Raw genomic sequence first — 21,986 nt, forward strand, 5'->3', positions numbered from 1 at the left:
TTTAACACGACATAAATCACAAATTGTTTAATAAGGCATTCAATCTCAAAATATTTTGTACTCTTTCATAGAATGTGAGCATTTTTGGCAATTGCAGCATTTATTATCCACATCCCTAATACCCTTGAGAAAGTGATGGGGAGCCATCTGTTTGACCTGCCTTAGTGTGAAACCATACCTTTAGTGATTATGGTGAGGGATTACCAAAATTTTGATGTAGCAACAAGCAGCAGTGATGTATTTTTGTAACTCAAGATGATTGACCTGTCTTCCAAGTGGTAGATTTCATGGGTTTGAAAGGTACTCTTGAGAAAATCTTGGCAAGTTTTTGAAGTGCATCTTGCTAGGCATGCAACATTGGCACACTGCACCTTGGTGGAGAGTGAAAATGTTAAACTGGTGAATGGGGTGCCAAACAGGAAGGCATATTTGGTTTGGAAGGCATCAAGTTTCTCAAGAGTTGATGGATCTGCACTGGAGCAGGTCATGAGAGTATTTCACCTCAATCCTAACAGGTACCTTGCAGATGGTGGACAGACTTTGGGGGTGTAGATGGTGAGATGTTCCAGAACACTAGCCTGCACTTGTAGCCAAAATATTTAAATGGATAGTTCTATTAAGTTTGTAGAAAATGGTGATCTTTATTCCCGGAAGAGGATTTGAGGTGTTTGTATTATTGAGCGTCAATGGAAGTGATTAGAACTATTTTTCACAGAATCCCTACAGTGTGGAAAGAGGCCTTTTGGCACAACAGGTCCATACCAACTCTCAGAACATCCCACCCTCCCCTAATCTACACATCCCTGAACACTATGAGCAATTTAGCATGGCCAATCCAACTTCCTACAGACAAAGTGGGTGGCCCTGGATACCTGCATGGGCCCAAGCTATGCCTGCCTCTTTGTAGGTTACGTGGAACTGTCCCTCTTCCGCACCTACACAAGCCCCAAACCCCACCCCATCTTTCGTTACATCGATGACTGTATCGGCGCCGCCTCTTGCTCCCCAGAGGAGCTCGAACAGTTCATCCACTTCACCAACACCTTCCACCCCAACCTCAAGTTCACCTGGGCCATCTCCAACACATCCCTCACCTTCCTGGACCTCTCAGTCTCCATCTCAGGTAAACAGCTAGAAACTGATGTCCATTTCAAGACCACTGACTCCCACAGCTACCTAGAATACACCTCCTCCCACCCACCCTCTGCAAAAATTTCATCCCCTATTCCCATTTCCTCTGCCTCCGCCGCATCTGCTCCCACGATGAGGCATTCCACTCCCGCATATCCCAGATGTCCACGTTCTTCAAGGACCGCAATTTTCCCCCCGCAGTGGTCGAGAACGCCCTTGACCGTGTCTCCCGCATTTCCCGCAACACATCCCTCACACCCCGCCCCCACCACAACCGCCCCCAGAGGATCCCCCTCGTTCTCACATACCACCCCACCAACCTCCAGATACAACATATCATCCTCCAACACTTCCGCCATCTACAATCCGACCCCACCACCCAAGACATTTTTCCATCCCCACCCTTGCCGGCCTTCTGGAGAGACCACTCTCTCCGCGACTCCCTTGTCCACTCCACATTCCCCTCCAACCCCACCACACTCGGCACCTTCCCCTGCAACTGCAGGAAGTGCGACACTTGCCCGCCACACCTCCTCCCTCACCCCTATCCCAGGCCCCAAGATGACCTTCCATATCAAGCAGACGTTCACCTGCACATCTGCCAATGTGGTATATTGTATCCATTGTACCCGGTGTGGCTTCCTCTACATTGGGGAAACCAAGCGGAGGCTTGGGGACCACTTTGCAGAACACCTCCGCTCGGTTCACAACAAACAACTGCACCTGCCAGCCGCGAACCATTTCAACTCCCCGTCCCATTCCTCAGACGACATGTCCATCATGGGCCCCCTGCAGTGCCACAATGATGCCACCTGAAGGTTGCAAGAACAGCAACTCATATTCCGCTTGGGAACCCTGCAGCCGAATGGTATCAATGTGGACTTCACAAGCTTCAAAATCTCCACTTCCCCCACTGCATCCCAAAACCACCTCAGCTCGTCCCCTCCCTCCACTGCATCACACAACCAGCCCAGCTCTTCCCCTCCACCCACTGCATCCCAAAACCAGCCCAGCCTGTCTCTGCTTCCCTAACCTGTTCTTCCTCTCACCCATCCCTTCCTCCCACATCAAGCCGCACCTCCATTTCCTACCTACCACCTCATCCCGCCTCCTTGGCCTGTCCATCTTCCCTGGACTGACCTATCCCCTCCCTACCTCCTCACCTATACTCTCCTCTCTACCTATCTTGTTTTCTCTCCATCTTCGGTTCGCCTCCCCCTCTCTCCCTATTTATTCCAGTTCCCTCTCCCCATCCCCCTTTTCTGATGAAGGGTCGAGGCCCAAAACATCAGCTTTTGTGCTCCTGAGATGCTGCTTGGCCTGCTGTGTTCATCCAGCTCCACACTTTGTTATCTTGGATTCTCTAGCATCTGCAGTTCCCATTATCACTGGCCAATCCACCTAATGTGCACATCTTTGGACTGTGGGAGGAAACCAGAGCACCCGAAGAAAACCCACACAGTGTGCAGTGTTGAACATGTTCACTGCCTATTGTTTATATGATGTAGATGTTACTCAGTACTTGTCAGCTCAAGTTTGAAATCTGTCCAGGTCTTGCTGCATGTGGGAATGAGCTGCTGTGTTATCTAAAGCAAGGCGAATATTAGAGACCACTGTGTTATCAACATTGAACAGCCTCACTTCTGACCTTATAACAGTGGTAAGGTCATTGATAAAGCTGAAGATACTACCCTGAGGAATGCCCTGCAGTGTTGTCCTTTTATAATGGTTTATGGGTAGAGTCAGGCATTCCACCAATATAACGCCTCCTTCGAGACAACTGCACTATATAGTGTAAACATGGGCCCCAAACCATTGTAGCCCTGTAAAAAATGCATGTTTAGAGATATGAAATTAGATTAAAGGAACCTGATTGATTCCATACATCAAACTACATGACAAAACCCACAGTGCCAACTACAACTGACTGTGGAAGAAAAAAGACTGTTCTCTAAGTGAATTTTATTTTTAAATTCTAAGTTTCGGAGTTCTTTGAAATTCAGTTATTTGATGTTTTATATGTAAGCACAATTATACGTATCAGCAGGGACCTAAATATATGTTGGACTTAAGTGAACTAAAAATGGTCAACATTTCAGACATTCTTGAGTCAAAAGAAAACTTCATTGAAACAGTTATTAATTTTAATTTGGTATTAACTTCCCAGGCAAAGAATTCTTGATGTTTCAACTAAAGGGATTTTCCATTGAAAACAAGCATGTGAATATTTGATGAGGAATGCATAAATTTTTTTGTTTATAGGAATCAGTCTGCTAACAGGAATACTACTATCTGGTTTAAAAAATGGTGGGAGGAATAGTCACATATACGCAGTGTAATGATTAATTGACAAAATAATTGATACAATCAGGTAATAGAAATAACGTGCATGACACAAATAGTGCGATTGCCTGATGTCAACTGCTGTTGTTTGAAGGACTCAGTGGCTTAAAAATGAGAGCATTGCTCTTTTAAAAACAAATGACGTAACATTTTATTTTTAGCAGGTTTTTCTAAGCCCGACTGTCACAACAGCATTGGTGAATTGCTGACTGCACATGCTGTTCCGGGACCTGTTTTCTATGGATACTGAAAATTCAACATTATTTGCTATAAAAATATTTCTGGCCACAATGATACTTGAATAGTTTTACGGGCCTTATTTGGATGTCTGGGTGCACAAACCCCAGTACAGGCTTTTAGCTACATATTATAGCTACACAACTGACCTGAACTATGAATGTCAATAATGTGGCTGAACTTTGCTAATGTCTATGAGCGCAATTAATGTCTATGTCTATGAGTAATGGCGTGCCCAAAGTAGTGGATTGTTCTGACAAAAGAATACAAATGATCACAAGGGAAAAGATTTGTAAAAGTTAAAGTAGCATAGGAAATTTGTTTGGTTATTATTGAAAGTGTGTTCATAAATATGGTAATAATAGTCAAGACAAGCAGAGTGTCTCCAAGTGAAACCAAGTGATTATGACACTTTATGAATCACTGAGGAGACCACACTCACTAGTATGTTCAGTTAAATCAATTCATTGTGAAAATACTGCTAGAAGATAGAACGAAGGATAATTACTGAAAACTGCTATGAAGAAAAATAAATCGAGAGTGCAGGGTGTACTCAGCAGGTCGAACAATATCTCTGGAGAGAGGAACTTAGTTCATGTTTTGAATCAAATATGATCCTTCTTAAGCACAGGTGGAAAAGATGTGGTTGTTGGGGAAAGAAAGAGCAAATAAGATATTCTGGGATAGTGAAGAGGGTAGGATTGAGTAAATGACAAAGATGTCATGGAACAAAAAGCAAATGAAGTGGTAATTATTGTCATAAAGAAACAGCTTTTGGTTAGAGTAAGTGTGAATTGCATATTGAACAACTCTGACCTCGTCCAGGTCAGTGCTAGCTCTAAACTGTATAGCTGCATGTTTTTTTTTTTTTTTTAGATTCCCTACAGTGTGGAAACAGGCCCTTCGGCCCAACAAGTCCACACCGCCCCTTGAAGAATTCCACCCAGACACATCCCCCTATACCCCACACACCCCTGAACACTATGGGCAATTTAACATGGCCAATCCACCTAGCCTGCACATCTTTGGACTGTGGGAGGAAACCGGAGCACCCGGAGGAAACCCACACAGACTTTCTGATGCTCTGTGTGTTGTGATTGGCATGCCCCCATGGATCACAGCATTGATTTCTTGTTTCAGAAGTTGCAGCCGCACAGAGAACTCTGAGGTCCATGTCGAAAAAAAATAAATTGGGGGAACTCATGCTTTGGAGGTAGCTGCAGCATAGCCAAGTTGTTCAAGTATAGTTACAACACTGGTATCTACCCAACAATGTGAAAATTGCACAGCTTGGACCTCTGCACAAAAAGTATGACAAATCCAATCTGGCCAATTATTATCCCATCTGTCAACTCCCAATCATCAGAAAAGTGACAGAACTGTTCATCAAAAGTGTTATAATGTAGCATTTGGAAAGCAATAACTTACTGAAGCTCAATTTGTTTCAGTCAAGACCATACAGCTCCTGACCTCATTACAATTTAGGTCATGGATGTGAGTTTGCTCGCTGAGCTGGAAGGTTCATTTTCAGACGTTTCATCACCATTCTAGGTAACTTCATCAGTGAGCCTCCGACAAAGCGCTGGTGTTACGTCCCGCTTTCTATTTATCTGTTTAGGATATAACACCAGCGCTTTGTCGGAGGCTCACTGATGATGTTACCTAGAATGGTGATGAAACATCTGAAAACAAACCTTCCAGCTCAGCGAGCAAACTCACATCCAGAACCTCAACTTGAGCTACAAATCTTCTCAAAACTCGCTAACAACTTAGGTCCAATCATGGACAAAACAACAAAACTCTAGAGGTGTGCAGAGAGTGGCTGCCCTATTTGACAGGGAATGTCATCAAGGAATCGAAACAAAAATAGAGTCAATGGGGATCAAGAGAAGGCTCCCCACTGGTTAGAGCATAAATAGCACAAAGGAAGCTGTTTGTGGATATTGCAGGTCAGTTATCTTAGTTCCAGAATATCTCTGCAGGAATAAAATCAGAAATTGATGGAAAATCTCAAGAAGCCTTGCAGCATCTGTGGAGAGAAGACAGAGTTAATGTTTCAGGTCCAGTGAACCTTCAACAGAACTGTAGGAGCTCCTCAGAACAGAGTCCTCAGTCAAACCATCTTGAGACACTTCATTATGACCTTCCATCCATCAATAGGTCAGGAGGGGGAATTTTTGCTGTTGATTAAATAATATTCGTCACCATTTGTGACTCTTCAGGTACAGTAACATATGCAGCCAAACCTGGCAACATTTTGGCTTCAGTTTATAAATTGTAAGTCATTTTCAAGTGACATAGGTGCCAGGAAATAACTATTTCAAACAAGGGAAATCTAACACCACTTGACATTCAATGACATTGCTGTCATTGTATCCCCTAATATCAATGCCCTGAGGATTACCATTTTCCAGAATCTGAACTGAAAATGTTATATAAATACAACATCTTCAAGATCCTAACATAGACTCGGAATTCTGCTGTGTGCAATTCATTTCCTGTATCTGTCCACTGTCCACAAGGTACTAGTCAAGAATGTGATGGAAATGTATAGCCACCTTCAGACTCACCCTGCCAGTGGAAGAAAGTCATCCTCATCTGCGAGAGCCCACCAATGATGATGGAACATTCTCCATTTGTCTAAACGGACGTAGCTTCAATGACACGCAAGAATATGACCACCATTATGACAAAGCTGAGCGCTTTCTTGACACCTCACCAATCACCTTCAGTTTATTCACCATCAGCACATGCAGCAGTATGTACCATCTACAAGATGCAGTGTAATAAGGACAGGACAACTGATACATGGGAAACCACCCTCTACACATTCCCCTAAAGTTACACATAATCTTGACTTGGAATTATATCTCACTGTTACTAGGTCAAAATCCTTGAACTCTCTCCCAAAATGAACTGTGGATGTACCTGCATCAAATAGACTGCAGGGGTTCAAGAAGACTGCTCATTACCATTTTATCCAAGACGATAAGGGATAGGCAATGAATGCTGGCCTAGCTATCAATGCACATATCTCGTCAACACACTTAAAATAAAATGAAACTCAAGTTTCAGACTGCCACATGGTAAGTAAAAACACTAAAATGGTGATAGATGTTTTAGACTAAATCTATTGAACTCAATGTTGAGATCAAACAGCTGCAAAGTTTGAATCAGAAATTGAATGCCTATTATTTGAGTTTTTGCTGAAGTACAGAGAGACTCTGCAGCAGGTGAGTGTGAATGCAAGGTGGTGAATTATAATGGTAAACAACTGAAAAGTGAGTAGAAGTGTTCTGTAAAATGATCATTCAATGTCTGCGTGGACTCCCCAGTGTAGGGGGAGACCACATCCAAGCTGTGAATACAACATTGAAAAATCAACTGAAATAAACACATGTAACTCACTGTTTCAACAGGAATAGTCTTGGATCATGAGAAGAGAGAATGAAAAAGGACAGGGATAGCACTTTTCGCAATTGCACTGAAAGGCACCATGGGAAGGAGCAAAGTGTTAGAGATGGCTGTTTTATTTTCATTCATGGATGAAGGTATTGTTGGCTGGGCAACATTTATTGCCTGTCCATAGTTGCCCTTGAGAAGGTAGTGTAAGTGAGCCTTTCGAACTGCTGCAATCCACTAGCTGCGTGTTGACGCATAATTTATTTAGGAAGGAAATTACAGGATTTTGAACCAATGACAGTGAAAGAACAGTGATCTATTTCCAGGTGAGGATGGTGAGTAACTTAGTTTGTGCGTCATGGTGTTCCCATGTATTTGCTGCCCTTGTTGTTCAAGAGGACATGGTCATGGGTTTGGAAAGTGCTGTCTTATGGTTGTTGGTAAATTTCTGCAGTGCATCATGTAGATAGTACACACTGCTGCTACTGAGCATTGCCTTGTGGATGATGGATAGAATTTGTGGAGTTAGGAAGTCAGTTCCTTGCTGACGTGTTCCAAGATTCTGACCTCCTCTTGTGGCCACAGTGTTTATGTGGTATGTCCAGTTGAGTTTCAGGTCAATGACGAATCCCAAGTATGGTGATATTGGGGGGAGTCAGTGATGGTAACATCATTGCATGTTAAGGGGCAATGGATAGATTGCCTATTGTTGGAGATGGTCATTGCCTGATATCTGTGTGGTATAAATATTATTTGGCACTTGTCAGACCAAGCCTGTACTTTCTCTGGATCTCTTTGCATTTGTTCATAGATTGCTTCAGTATCCGAGGTGTTGCAAATGGTGCTAAACATTGTGCAGCTATCAGCTGCTGAGAATAATGCAAACTAAGGTCAAAGAGGATACAGAGCTTCAGGGAGAACCAGTAACAACCAGCCTGAGGGTTGTGTCTTGTACAAGTGCCAATCAGATGCTCTGACATCTTAACTGTGCAATCTGCACCTTCTGGCATGGCAACGGAGAACGGTTTTAACGTGGCTCCACTGTATGATTTGGACTCAGCTCATGACCCTATTGGTCAAAGGCCACAAAACATTTTGGAAAATCTGGTGAGAGAAGGGATAAATATACAAACCCCTGGAAGGCAACCCCTCATGAATAAGCAGTGAACACTGAGGAGACACTCACAGCAAGACTTGCGGTGGAAAACATGCAGCAACCCATGAAGACACAGAAGATGATCCTCTCTGACCTTCGAGACCCACCTTCATGGAAGAGACACAGCCCTACACCAGGGAGTAAGGAGATTCCAACAGCCCAGCTCAAACACATAGATTGCTGCAGATAACCTCTTTTCTCAGAGATGGAGGTAGATAGATGGTAAGTATTGTGGGCTTGTGGTAAATGCTCAGCTGGGGCTCTTAATATGGAATGTCTTGTTAATAAAATCAAGCTGAAGAACAAAGTGAATTCTGTGTCTGTTCGTCTGCCTCACCTGCATATACTTGGCTAAAGTTTTCTTCTTAAAAAGTAAAACATTCAAAGTGTCTAAATCACAGTCAAAATATTTTATTTGAGAGTTTGAACATCCTCAGCATTTTGTTTAACTTTTAGTTCTGTGAAGCAGAATTACGAAAGGCTATTAGGTTCTCATTTGTCAGCAAGGAACTCAGTGGAATGTACATGCAAACATTGTGTATGCTGAATCACAAGAGAACTGTTGAATATGGCTATAAAGCAGAATATTACTTGCAAGAGAAATTGCTTTTGTATTTCTGAGTCAGAGTAACAGCATGTTACAGCTCAGAAACAAGCTTTGACTTTCTTTCTATGCCTGAGCTGTCTAGTCTAGTTCCACTTTCCTGATCACATACTGTAGCCTTTAATATTCATCTTTGACAAACAATTACCCAATTCACTTTTAAAAGAATTTATGGACTCTGCCTCAACACCAGTTTTGTGGCTGAGAATTTCACATTCTAATTGTTTTAACTAATTCTTTCCGTGATTATTTTAAATTTGTTCCCTCTCGTTACTGTGTCAGCCAGATATTGAAGAAATCTATTACTTCAAGTTGTTAACCAGTGGAATAGAAAGTTGCTTGGCACCAAGAATGTGAGCTTAATTGAAGAAGATTTAAGTGGAATTCAACTAATAGTTTGCATTGGCCTTGAGGGATATTGCCATTTAACGGAGACTGCACATGAGCTTGTTGCACTCTGACTAAATTTCTCTTTGAGCTTTTTAACACAAGCATCAGATGAGAGGAATTCAAATTGTTAGTGGGCTAATTGGATAGTTCCTAAATTTGTAAGGATTAAAATGCTTGGTTATCCTGTGCCCATCAAGCTAATAATGTGCAAGCATTGGGTAAATATCCTGCCTGCTCATTTTAATAATACTCAGGTGGAGTCCAGCACTGAATGTGCTGTTGAACTACAGTAGGTCTCAGCCTGGGGTCCCCATGTCTATGTAAGCAGTGCACCTACACCACATAAAGGCAAGTTTCAAAGCTTGAAGGCAAGGTTTGTGCTGGCTGGAGCCAGGGGTGAAACTGCTTGGATATGATTCATTTTTCTGCAGGAAGGAACAAAAATGGTGCATTAGGAAAGCTACATTGTTGTACTGCCATTGTTTGTTCAGAGAGAGAGAGAGAGAGAGAGAGAATTTCTTGTCTCTTGGCTGACCCTCCAGATAAGTGTTGAGAAAACAGTGGGGGAAAATCAATGTTATGCCAAGGGTTTTAGGACTCTGGAGCAAGCATGTGCTGATCTCATGGAGCTGCTGTCCAATGGGCATAAATACAGTACAGTGGGCAGAGATGACTAAATAGTAAGGGAAAAAAAAACACATATGCAGGGAAGCACGTAGGGTAGACCAACTAGCAATCAGCAGTACAGATTATGGAATATTCTTTCAATAATGCAACAATGAGATAAGAACTTGGCATATATCTGATTATTATGCCTTATGGTGTTTAGTCTTAGTTTGTAATAACGGTATATAATAATTTGTGATAAAGAGCTGTAAAGTAGCCCAAGCCTGACCTCATCAATTTTTTTCCAGCTAGTCCATCTTGAGCCAAACTCTTGGACATGGGCATAAAACCACATGATAAAATTGTCAATGGCATTGGTCTGATGTGGAGGGAATGGTGTTAAGGTCAAAGTAAAGTAACAAATACATCCCTGAAGTAATTTCCTAAGAAATACATCAGCAGCCTCACAATCTGCTTCCTTCACTTAACTTCACACCTTGTCTACTAACATAAGATACAAGCATAACTCAAGCCTTTCATTCACATACTTGACCTCACCCAGAGAAACACTCGGTATGATCTGTACATCATGTGTCACTGGGTATGAATGGTTGGTAGTTAGGCCAGAGGAAAGATGGCCTCAGCTACCAACTTCTCACAGGGTGAGGTTGCCAATGCTTTTTGATGCAAGGATTCACGTGAGGACATTGAAGGATGGTACACAAGAGATTACTAATGCCATGCACATAGGAATGCTTGGTATATTGTCAAACCTTAAGCAAGTATTTGATTGCTTGGTGCCTCAATCTGTAAATTTCAACAACTTTTGAAAACACCAATCACTGGTAGAGTCAAAACAACAGCCAGAAATGATCAATCCAGCAATAAATCTGTTAGTTCTTGAAAGTGTGAAGAGTTGTTTCTGCAGCTGAAGCTATTAATTGATGGCTTTATTTGAACTCTGTGTGAAATCATTGCATGCTAATTGACAACATGGCCTGTCTAAAGTTTATTGCACTTGCTTATCCTTTACCAATATAGTGTCTTGTGGACTTTATTGTTCCTATCTGTGAACTAGGAGGCCTGAGTTCATGTCGCACCTGCACTAGAAATGTGCAATTACATCGTTGCAGAAGTTGATCAAAAATATCTAGGATGTCTTGTGCAATTTACCCCAGAGGCTTATGCACACGTTTCAGCTGACATTTCAGAGTTTTACTGGTCAATTTCTCTCCCAAGTCCATAGCCCACAGCTACCATGTAGCATGAAGTACGTATCTTTCAACATTTCACAGAATGCAAAGAAAGAGTGAATTGCGGAAAATAATTAAAGAAAGAACTGAGACATAACAGACAATTAGGAGAGAACCTTGGCAATCTTCTACAGTTCTTGCTGGGGGAAAAAAAGTGAAAATGTCCAAGTGAAGCGTTTTATTAATATTTTCTTCAACCAGATGCTGTGTTACTTGGCTTCTATGTAAGAATTTTTTAACGTGTCAAAATTCTCAGTCTCTGGGACCTGAAATTGAAGTGAGTTCCAGGATTGAAGTTGTTGAAGTCACACTAAGCCATGTCAAAAAGGAGAAAGCAATAATTCTGTGAAACTGCTCATGCGCAAAGTATTTGATCATAAAGTACAATTTAGAAAGGCAAAACTCATTAAGCTGTTAGAGCTGAATACTTGATAGTTAATGTTTCAAATCAAGAGAGGTTACATGTAATGTTTAACGTTGGCTCCTGAAGTAAGGAGCATGGAATACATTGAGAATACAGTTGTATGCAGATGATAGTGTAACCATTGCAAATGGCTCCAATTGGTTTGCTACTCTAGGCTGGATGCAGGGTTCCTCAAAATTAACTAATTAAATAACAGATGATGAAGCATTCAGTGGAGACTGGAACAAATGAAATGGGTCTGATTTCAATAACCCTGTGGCAGTACTTGCAGATTATTAAGTACCATTGTGTTTTTCCATGCAATAGGATTGTCGTTTAGATTTGGCAAATGATTTTACAACCAGGTGCCTTGCCTACTGCCAAAACGTCCCATTTATCATGACTGAAAACCAGCACCTATTTCCCCGAGGATATGGGGTTTAACTATCATTAGTCTCCTAATTTCTGATTGTGGAGTCCAAGTGGCTTTCCTTTGAAAGCCCTTTATTTGTAGCATTATAAATGAACATATTCTCTTGGATGCTGATGAAGATTCTGCATCCTTCCAGATCTCTCCGAATAATTACTGACACTATTATTGCATCATTAGATATATTCGTCATCCTATATATTCTGCTGATGTCTCAATGTCCTACAGGTAACCTTATTCCCCCGTGTAAATGTTTTCCTTCCTACCACTACACACAAAGTCCTGGACATCAGTATTAGTCTTTGTGGTGCATCAATCAATCTCTCTGATCTAGTCTAGTCTCATGTTAAAATATTTGACCCTCTGCATTTTTCATTTCTTGGATCTAAATGTTTCTTTCCCGGGTGGGTTGCAGAGCTCTCTTCTTTCTCTTCCAAAGATAGTTCCATATTTCTAAAAGTCTCTTGTTCAATTATATCAATGCATTGTAATTTGCTCTTGATATTGCTTCATCTTTTTCAGCCTATACGGTCTCAGTTGCAATGTCTTCATTATGAAGGTCTTTCTTTCTGTTTATCTCTTATCTATATTCTCTCCCTGGGCTGTAGTTTAAGTATATCTGGTGTTTGCTATGATTTATTAAAATTTCTAGCCTAGGTTTTCATTTGTTCTTCATGCGTTTTCATTCTCTTATGGCTATGCTCAGTGACTTGAAATTGCAGCCTCAGAGCCAGAAATAGAAATCATGCTTCCAATCTCCTCCCCTTCAGTACCATTCTGTAGTGGGAATGCTCTGTAGCTTAATAATGCAAGGCATACATCTTCGTTCATTTTCAATAATGTCTCGATTGTACAAACACCTTGCTCAGCTTTTCCCTTCACTTGAGGATAGTATGGTGAACTTATGATGTGAATAAAATCATATTCACATGCAAATGTATTGAACTGCTCATTTGCAAACTGCAGAATGCTGTTTGAGATAACAGTGTCCAAAAAACTATGTGTTGGGAAGACTTCTTCTGTGATTCGACCACTGCTACAACAGTGATTTCGTGTTGACGATTTACCTCAATCCGTCGCAAGTAGTAATCTATGAGAATAGTGAAGGTCTTGCCTTTGAACTTGAATAAAGCTATTCTCAAGTGTTCCAAAACCTTAATGGGAAAAAAATGATGATGGTAGAAGTGACAAATTCTTCTCTTGGCTGTGCATCACACATGAAATACAATAGGTGCTCATTTCTTGCTTTCAGTTTGAAACTCCTGACCACTCAATGAATGTTGTACCCTCAGAGGACACTTGGTAGTGCCCAATGTACTTGGTAAATTCACTGATGTACTCTAAGTCAAACTGCCCTTGTTATTACTAATCTCTCATTGAAGACTAATAAGGCATGAGTGCAGGATTTCAACATTGCTTGAGGTCAGAAATCACACAATACCAGGTTGTAGTCCAACAGGTTTATTTGAAAACATAAGTTTTCAAAGCCTCACTCCTTCTTCAGGAGTATGACTTCTGACCTTATCCACCCCAGTCCAACACCGGCACCTCCACGCTGTGGCTACACTGCTTGGAATATTGTTTATGTTCTGGAATTATTCAGCATGTGGCCTGATTAACCTTGCAGACGGTATTTTTTTTCTCCAATAGATTCTTTACCATATTTGTGACGCTCATGCTGAATGTTTTTAAACTTCGAATAGGTTGGCTTCAACTTCTTTTATAAATCTATGTTTGCTTTCTGTGTTGCATTTACTGGTATTCTTGATTCAGTTTCTAATGGACTGAATCAGCTCACTCAGTTTCTTCCATAGTGCTTCACTTTCATTTGGACGAGCATCCTGTTTTGCTTTCAAAATTCTGCTTGTCTAGTGATTTTTGCTGCATTTTCCAGCACTGAATCTTCTCTGTCTTGTAAAAGGTCTGACCCACCTCATGTGAAACTCTGACCAGAAATAGTTTTTGTCTTCAGCTCCTCCTATATGCAGTTTTCTGCTGCCTGTAAATGTCATTTATGAACAAATTTCTGCTTTCACTAACCTTCAATCTTCTTTGATTAAATTCCACACACTCTCCTCACATTGAAGGACACATTGAAAGCCTTCAATATTTCTTCATATGACAGTTTATTTTTATCAATGTCCTGTCTCCAACTATATCGTTCAGAATGGTTGCAACATGTAGTTGCACTGATCTTGCCTAAGCCTGAAGCCATCCATAAACTATCATTGTTTTCTTTCAACTTTTCCATTCCTGGATCTGTGTGGTTCGGCAATCACTGTAGCAGCTTTGCAAGTGGCAGGTAGGTGTCCTGGTGCTGCATATTTTACTATGGCTCTGCTTTTCCCAATGCATGCTGCTTCAGCATGGTTCTCCATCTTTTCCTGCCTGGGTCTATTTTCCAGTCTTCTGTTGTGCTCGCGATATCCACCCCCCCCCCCCACCCCCCGCCTTTCCTGAAGAATTTGAAAAGTTTTCTATTTTCTTTCTGACTATGAGCTTCACTTTGATAGTTGCATTCAATGCCTGCTTTACATTTTTTGGTGCCATTTCCACTGCCAGCATGTTTGACCTTGCATCTGACTATTTCTTCATCTCCAAATTACTGCTTCTTCAGTCTGGTTGCTTTCCTTAAAATTCTTTATTTCAAGCATGCTAGATACACACATTGTCTTAGACATTAGTGGACCTTCTGCTTCCTTCTTGAAAAGGAGAGAGTAACATCAGGATTACATCTTCAGACTTCGCCATCACTACACATTCTACAGATGTCTTATTTCCCTGCAACACTGACACGCATTGGTGTGCATGTGACTGTGGCTAGAGAGAAGGAGGCAACTTGGTCAGGCGAGTTATGAAAATAGCACTGCCAGGAAGGATAAGAGAAAATCCAAAGCCAGATGAAAGATTCTGATAGAAAATCACTGAAACCACAATGAAACTGGAAGAAGAAAAGGTGACTGACAGGAGAAGACAGAGCAGGGTGATCAATCAGGAATGTGCCAATCCCAAGTACAATGAGAAAGGCTACAATAAGAAGGAGTAAATAGCTTTGTTTTGAAGTTTATTCTGGAAGCGATATCCCAAATTGATTCGAAGATATTTTGCAGGAGTGAAAAAGCTTTTTAATTCCTGAATGAAATTTGGCCCAGTTGAATTTTACTCATGAAATTTCATTCAATCTTGCAATCCCCTATACAACAGTAAAATAAATGTCACTTAGAATCCAACCACAGATGACACGCTGAAGCTTATGCACTAACTAGCAGTGTCGGCCACAGACTGCATAAGGCTGAGGATGGACTGACATAAAAATACTTTGCAGAACCAAAAAGATTAAACTTGATAAACATTATTTCATTTCTTTTAAGTCTGGTCTTTACCTGTGGTTCAACAAATTTCAGAAACCACACATTGCAATTACTTTTATCCAATAGTCAATAATGCTTACAACCTTTGAAGTCAACCAAATCACATTTAAAACAACAAGATAAATGTGTACCGTCGTACTATAATAAGCATTACTCTTTAATTAGTGAGGCAAGATTTATTAGTTGAATATTTCTCAATCCTAGTGCTAAACGCATTCATCATGCGTTCAGGTTAATTCTGGCTTTGTGTAGCCCTCTCAGTGATTGATCTGCTCTGCTTTAACATTAGAAAAAGTAGTCTAATTTCTTTCTCCTGTTTCTATAAATAAATTGCACTGCGGAGGTAGAGATAAGGATGTTGTTAAAATGAATATTTACAATGTTCTTTGCATGTTTCAGAACAACACTCGTAATTTAGACTATCACTTTCTAAAAGAGTTCCTTAAGGTACCATTGGGTTCTAGTATCATTCAATCTGTAATCAAAACATCCACTTGCTTTTCCTTACTTTAATAGCCTCAGAAACAATTGTTTCAAACAGCATCTTTAATGCAGTGTACATTCCATAACTCTAAATGTTCTCTGCTCTTTCTCTGAAGGCCTTCGTCTTTGTCCAGCCTTGTGGAATGTGGTTACCATTCATTATTTTTTGACTATTCCCATGTGAGCTAAGTTGTTGGATACTTAGCTGAGTTCAGTCATGGCCTCTGAGGATCAGCACACTTATAAACTACCGGGGGCTGGGGGGTGTGCTTTAAAAATGTGATCAGGAGTAGGAGCCATTAGTGATTTTCTTTTCCTCTTCTCAAACCATCAGGGCACTAATGCAAAATATAGTGTCTGACTGAGAACATTTAACAGAGAAAAGATTTGGGTTCAAACTTGGGACTATTTAGTTATATAAATCATACACTTCTGGCTTAGTTTCATTTTTATTCACCTCAGGTAGCCTCACAAAAATCACAAAAAATTATGAGTTCTTAAAATGGTATTAGGTGATGTGAATAAATTTGTAGGAGTAAATGGCCTTTTTCTGTGCTGTAACTACCGCATATTATCATGGAACATTTAAGCACACAATACTGGTCTTACACACAATCTCATTGCCCCTTATTGCATTACTGTCTCCAGTACTCCCTGTGACAGTCGATCTTTATAGAGCTATGATGGCTAAGTTTCACAGTAAAATCAATACTTAATCTGATAAGAGCCCAATAGAGATTTAGCTATTCTGATAGCTGCAACTCATGCACGGAATCACATTCACTTATAATTCTGATACTCACACTCAAACAAATACACAAACACACACACACTACTTTCCATTTGTGGTTTACACGGAAATTCTCAAATTATGCCTCACATGTACATTGGCATTCCTAGTCCTCTACAGTAATCAAAAATGTCATAGAAGGACAACATTAGAAATCACAGCAAAGTATTAGCTTTTTGCTAATTGTAAGTGAGATGAAGTTTGACCCTCATTTTTTTCATATATATTTTACTATGCAGAATTAGAGAAGGAGTGTGAGTGGAAAATGGAGTAAAGTAGTAAAGATATTGATATAGAAACCAGGTCAGGACCTGAGATGGAAATTGAGGAACAAAACTATAAATTGCTGGAAAAGCTCAGTAGGTCTGGTAACATCTGTGAAGAGAAATCGGAGTTAATGTTCCGGGCCCGGTGACCTGTCCTGAGGAAGGGTCACTAGGCCCAAAGTATTAACTCTGAATTCTCTTCACAGATGCTGCCAGACTTGCTGAGTTTTTCCAGAAACTTCTGTTTTTGCTTCTCATTTACAGCATCCACAGTTCTTTTGGTTTTTGTATGGAATTTGAGGAACTAGTTTAGAAACAGAGATAGTTTAGGCAGGGAATTTCGCAGCTTAGGCCAAGGCAGCTAAAGGATTTGCTACTGATGGAGAGTGAAGAGAAGGAGGATACATGTAAGACCAGCAGTGAATTCCTGTTAAATGTGAAAATATTAAGTTTGATGAATTGGAACACAAATAGACTATCATGCAATACAATAGCTGCAGCATGATTATTGTTAATAAATATATTTCAAATATAAATCGAGCAGTTGCTATTTGTTAACACTGGAGTCTGTTCGTTACAAAAGTGATATGTTTACTAAGCAGAACATTGGATGAAGAGCGTCTCTGTAAATATGCGTGTGACAGGCATTGTTGCATAATAAAATATGAGGTTAAGTTGGAACTATGAAGAACATGGTTAAGAGAGGGTATATTTGTGTGTACTATTATATGAAATATTATGCTTCATTCTGAAACATATCAACTGAAATAATTACAACATAGTGCTCTCAAAGAAAGGAAACATACCGACCTTTTCAAGGCCTCCTTCCTTAAGACTGATAACATCCAAATCAAAATCAGTCCGCAGTCCAGTGCTTTTGTTAAATACGATTCGGCCTGTTAATCCTTCCCATTGAGCCTCAACAGAAAAATACACGGAGGTAATTGTACGGCAGTATAAATCATTACTCTGTATAACAGTAAATTTTAATTGCTCTCTCACAAGGAAATGATCCTAATTCTGTTTCCTTGTGGAATATGATTAATTAATCATTGCTGTTCTTTATCCAAGTCGCTCCATGAATCCCATTTGGCTCTGTGTACTGATTTATAGACACAGCTATTGTGCCAGTCATGTATCTTGTTTCAGACTTTAATAATATTATGTATATTGAGGACCTACACGATTGCTCAGATGTCATCTTGAAAAGAAAAGATGTTGTTTTCATCTCATCAGTTTTCATTGCAAGCTTCTTATCTCAAAGCCTTTGTAAGTATATGCGTATCTGTCATGAGTGGGGAGAGGGGAACACTAGCTGGAAATTATTAGAACTTCTTATTAACACTCTCATTAACCTTCTTAACCCAAAGTTACATTGAGTTTGCCAACCAGTAATGAAATATCAACTTAGGTTCATTCTGGACTCTATCTGTTAATGCACCTGCAGATTTGTGACAGCAGCTGCACAAGGATGATGAATGAGTGTGCAGGGACACCGCCCCGTGATTACTGGCAGGGGCTTGCAGAGCATCTAATGCTCAATTTATATGACAGAACTGGGGAAACAACATTGATATTCTGAATCAGATCTGTTTATAATGCAGTCTGCTAACACCAAAGTGAGGGCACACATGGTTAAAGCAAAGTTGCAATTCTGAACTTGTGATTAGTATTGTGTTCCTGGTGTATGTTTGGGACAATAATGTAGAAATTGTCTTGTAGAGCTTCTTTAAGCAAGCTGAGACACCAGCCCATCCATGGATGGGACAAACTGGTCATTTATAATGGGTGGTTAAAGCTGATTTTGTTTCAATTGGTCCCCTCAGAACCTGAACTATTGAGATGAGCTTCTGACTTTTACATTTTATATCTTGTAGAAGCAAGGTAAAGAGGGCATATATAAATCAATGTGATGCTAAAATGAATAATAGTGTTACAGCTTACAGGTTTTATTGTTCTCTCACTGTTTGAGAAGACATATAAAACATTCTTTCTTTTATAGATTCCAAAAGTCAATTTTAAAGAGCAGACCCTTTATCAACATCATTGATATATCTGGCATCATTCACATTAGGAGTGTTGGTTAACATAAAACATCTTTACATTTTACAATGTTTTTCCAAAAGTTGCTGCAGACAACGTGGATAAAAATTCAGTGATCTGGCTCATGAAATGCACAGCAAACATCCATACTACAGTGTTTTGTATTGGGCTTCCTCTTCACATAAAATTTGAAAGGATTTTGGAAGCAGATTGAAATCCTGGTAAAAAGAGTCCCTGTGGAGTAAAAGGTTAAGCTTCTTCTTTGATGCAATATGCCTAACAGGAGCCCATTATTTGCCTTTTAGCAGTAGCAGCTTGTGTATGTAACTGAGTGTTGTAATGTGACATGGAACACAAATAGTTTAAAATAACTAAAGCAAATGGACACCCAGTTTGGAAATAAATTGAGAGAGGAAGTGAAATTGAATGCATTCTTGATTTCAGCAAGTCTTCTTGTAATGTAATGTAATGTAATGTAATAGAACCGACAAGGGAACAGGCTATCCTAGATCTAGTCCTGTGTAATGAGACAAGAATAATTAATGATCTCACAGTTAGGGATCTTCTCGGAAGGAGCAATCACAGTATGGTCGAATTTAAAATACAAATGGAGGGTGAGAAGGTTAAATCCAGAACCAATGTCCTCTGCTTACACAAAGTAGACTATGATGGGATGAGGGAGGAGTTAGCTAAAGAAAAATGGGAGCAAAAAATTTATGGTGGATCAATTGAGGATCAGTGGAGGACTTTCAAAACAAACTTTTAACAGTGCTCAACAGAAGTATATTCCAGTGATAAGGAAGAACTGTCGGAAAAGAGAGATCCAGCCATGCATGTCGAAGGAAAAAAGGGAAGTATCAGATTGAAAAAAAATACAAAAAAGCAAAGGTTACTGGGAAACTAGTAGCTTGGGAAATCTTTAAAGGCCAACAGAAATCCACAAAAAAGTTATAAAGTGAGATAGATTATGAGAGTAAATTAGCTCAAAATACAAAAAAGGCAGAAAAAGTTTCTATAAACATGTAAATCATAAAAGATGTCAAAGGTAAACATTGGTCCTTTGGAAGATGAGAAGGCCAATTTAGTAACTGGGAATGAAGAAATAGCCAAGGCATTAAACAATTATTTTGTGTCCGTCTTCACAGTGGAAGACACAAATAACTTGCCGAAAACTGTGGCAAGAAGATTATAGCAGGTGAGGACCTAGAAACTATCATCATCACTAAGGAGGCAGTACTGGGCAAGATAATGGGGCTAAAGATAGACAAGTCTCCTGGCTCTGATGAAATGCAACCCAGGGTACTAAAAGAGGTGATGGGGGAAACAGCAAATGCAGTAGTCATTATTTACCAAAATTCTCTGGACTCTCGGGTAGTTCCCGTGGATTGGAAAACAGCCAATGTGACTCTACTGTTTAAAAAAGGAAGTAGACAAAAAGCTGGTAACTATAGGACAGTTAGTTTAACTTTGGTAGTGGGGAAAATGCTTGAATCTATCATTAAGGAAGAAATAGTGAGACATCTGGATATAAATTCTCTCATTGGGAACACCCAGCATGGGTTGATGAAGGGTAGGTCATGTTTAACTAATTTAGTGGAATTCTTTGAGGTCATTATTTGCATGGTGGACAATGGGGAACCTGTGGATGTGGCGTATCTGGATTTCCAGAAGGCATTTGACAAGGTGCCACACCAAAGGCTGCTACATAAGATAAGGTTGCACGGTATTACAGATAAAGTATTGACATGGATAGAGGATTGGTTGACTCGGAGAAAGCAAAGAGTACGGGTAAATGAGTACTTTTCTGGTTGGCGGTCAGTAGTTAGTGGTGTGCCTCAGGGATCAGTGTTGGGACCACAAATATTGACAATTTACATGGATGATTTGGAATTGGGGACTAAGTGTGGTGTGTCAAAATTTGCAGATGACACTAAGGTGAGTGGCAGAGCAAAGTGTGCAGAAGTCACTGCAAAGGGACATAGATAATCTACGTGAGTGGGCAAAGGTCTGGCAGATGAAGTACAATGTTGACAAGTGTGATGTTATCCATTTTGGTAGGAATAACAGCAAATTGGACTATGTTTTAAATGGTAAAACATTGCAGCACACTGCTGTGCAGAGGGGCTTGGGTGTCCTTGTGAATCACTGAAGGTGGGATTGCAGGTGCAGCAGGTAATTAAAAAGGCAAATGGAATTTTGTCTGCCATTGCTCAAGGGATGGAGTTTAAAAACAGGGAGGCTATGCTGCAGCTGTATAGGGTCCTGGTGAGGCTACGCCTGGAGCACTGTGTGCAGTTTTAGTCTCCTTACTTGAGAAGAGATATACTAGCACTGGAGGGGGTGCAGAGGAGATTCACTTGGTTGATTCCAGAGTTGAGAGGGTTGAATTAAGAGGAGAGACTGAGTAGGCTTGGATTATACTAATTGGAATTCAGAAGAATGAGGGGAGATTTTACAGAAACACATAAGATTATGAAGGCAATAGAGAAGGTGGAGGCAGGGAGGTTGTTTCCACTAGCAGGTGAAACTAGGACAAGGGGGCATAGCCTCAAAATAAACGGAAACAGATGTCGGACTGAGGTCAGGAGGAATTTCTTCAACCAAAGGGTTATGAATCTGTGGAATTCCCTGCCCAGTGAAGCAGTTGAAGCTACCTCGCTGAGTGTGTTTAAGATAAGGCTAGATAAATTTTTGAACAGTAAAGGAATTAAGGGTTATGGTGAGTGGGCGGGTAAATGGAGCTGGGTCTCAAAGGTCAGCCATGATCTTATTAAATGGCAGGCAGGCTCGAGGAGCCGGATGGCCAACTCCTGCTCCTAGATCTTATGTTCTTGTGTTCCATGTTTTTACGTTCTGTGGTTTTCACTTTGCTTTGGACCCATTCTTGGGCATCTCTCATATTTATGGAATATCATATTTATGCCTGTGCAAATACTATTTGGAAGGACTTTTCCCGACTGGACATTACTTTAGCCTTATTACATGAACAAACTGATGTTACATGACAGAAGAGCTATTGTTCTGAAGCCAGGAAGATCACAACTAATGTAAAGTAATGAATATTCATAAAGAGTTGAG

General features: G+C 40.4%; 1 protein-coding gene across 3 annotated transcripts in view; it reads right to left on the minus strand.

The window, feature by feature from the left end:
- Window positions 1–21,986, minus strand: part of LOC125465127 (glutamate receptor ionotropic, kainate 3) — a 451,191-nt gene that overhangs the window by 210,853 nt on the left and 218,352 nt on the right. For all 3 annotated transcript variants that reach the window (XM_048558279.2, XM_048558280.2, XM_048558281.1), the window contains one exon: window positions 17,676–17,783. In XM_048558279.2, coding sequence (XP_048414236.1) covers window positions 17,676–17,783 — 108 coding nt within the window. The remainder of the gene's footprint in view (window positions 1–17,675; window positions 17,784–21,986) is intronic.

This window comes from Stegostoma tigrinum, chromosome 24, assembly GCF_030684315.1.
Source record: "Stegostoma tigrinum isolate sSteTig4 chromosome 24, sSteTig4.hap1, whole genome shotgun sequence".
In the NCBI taxonomy this organism is placed as follows: Eukaryota; Metazoa; Chordata; class Chondrichthyes; order Orectolobiformes; family Stegostomatidae; genus Stegostoma; species Stegostoma tigrinum.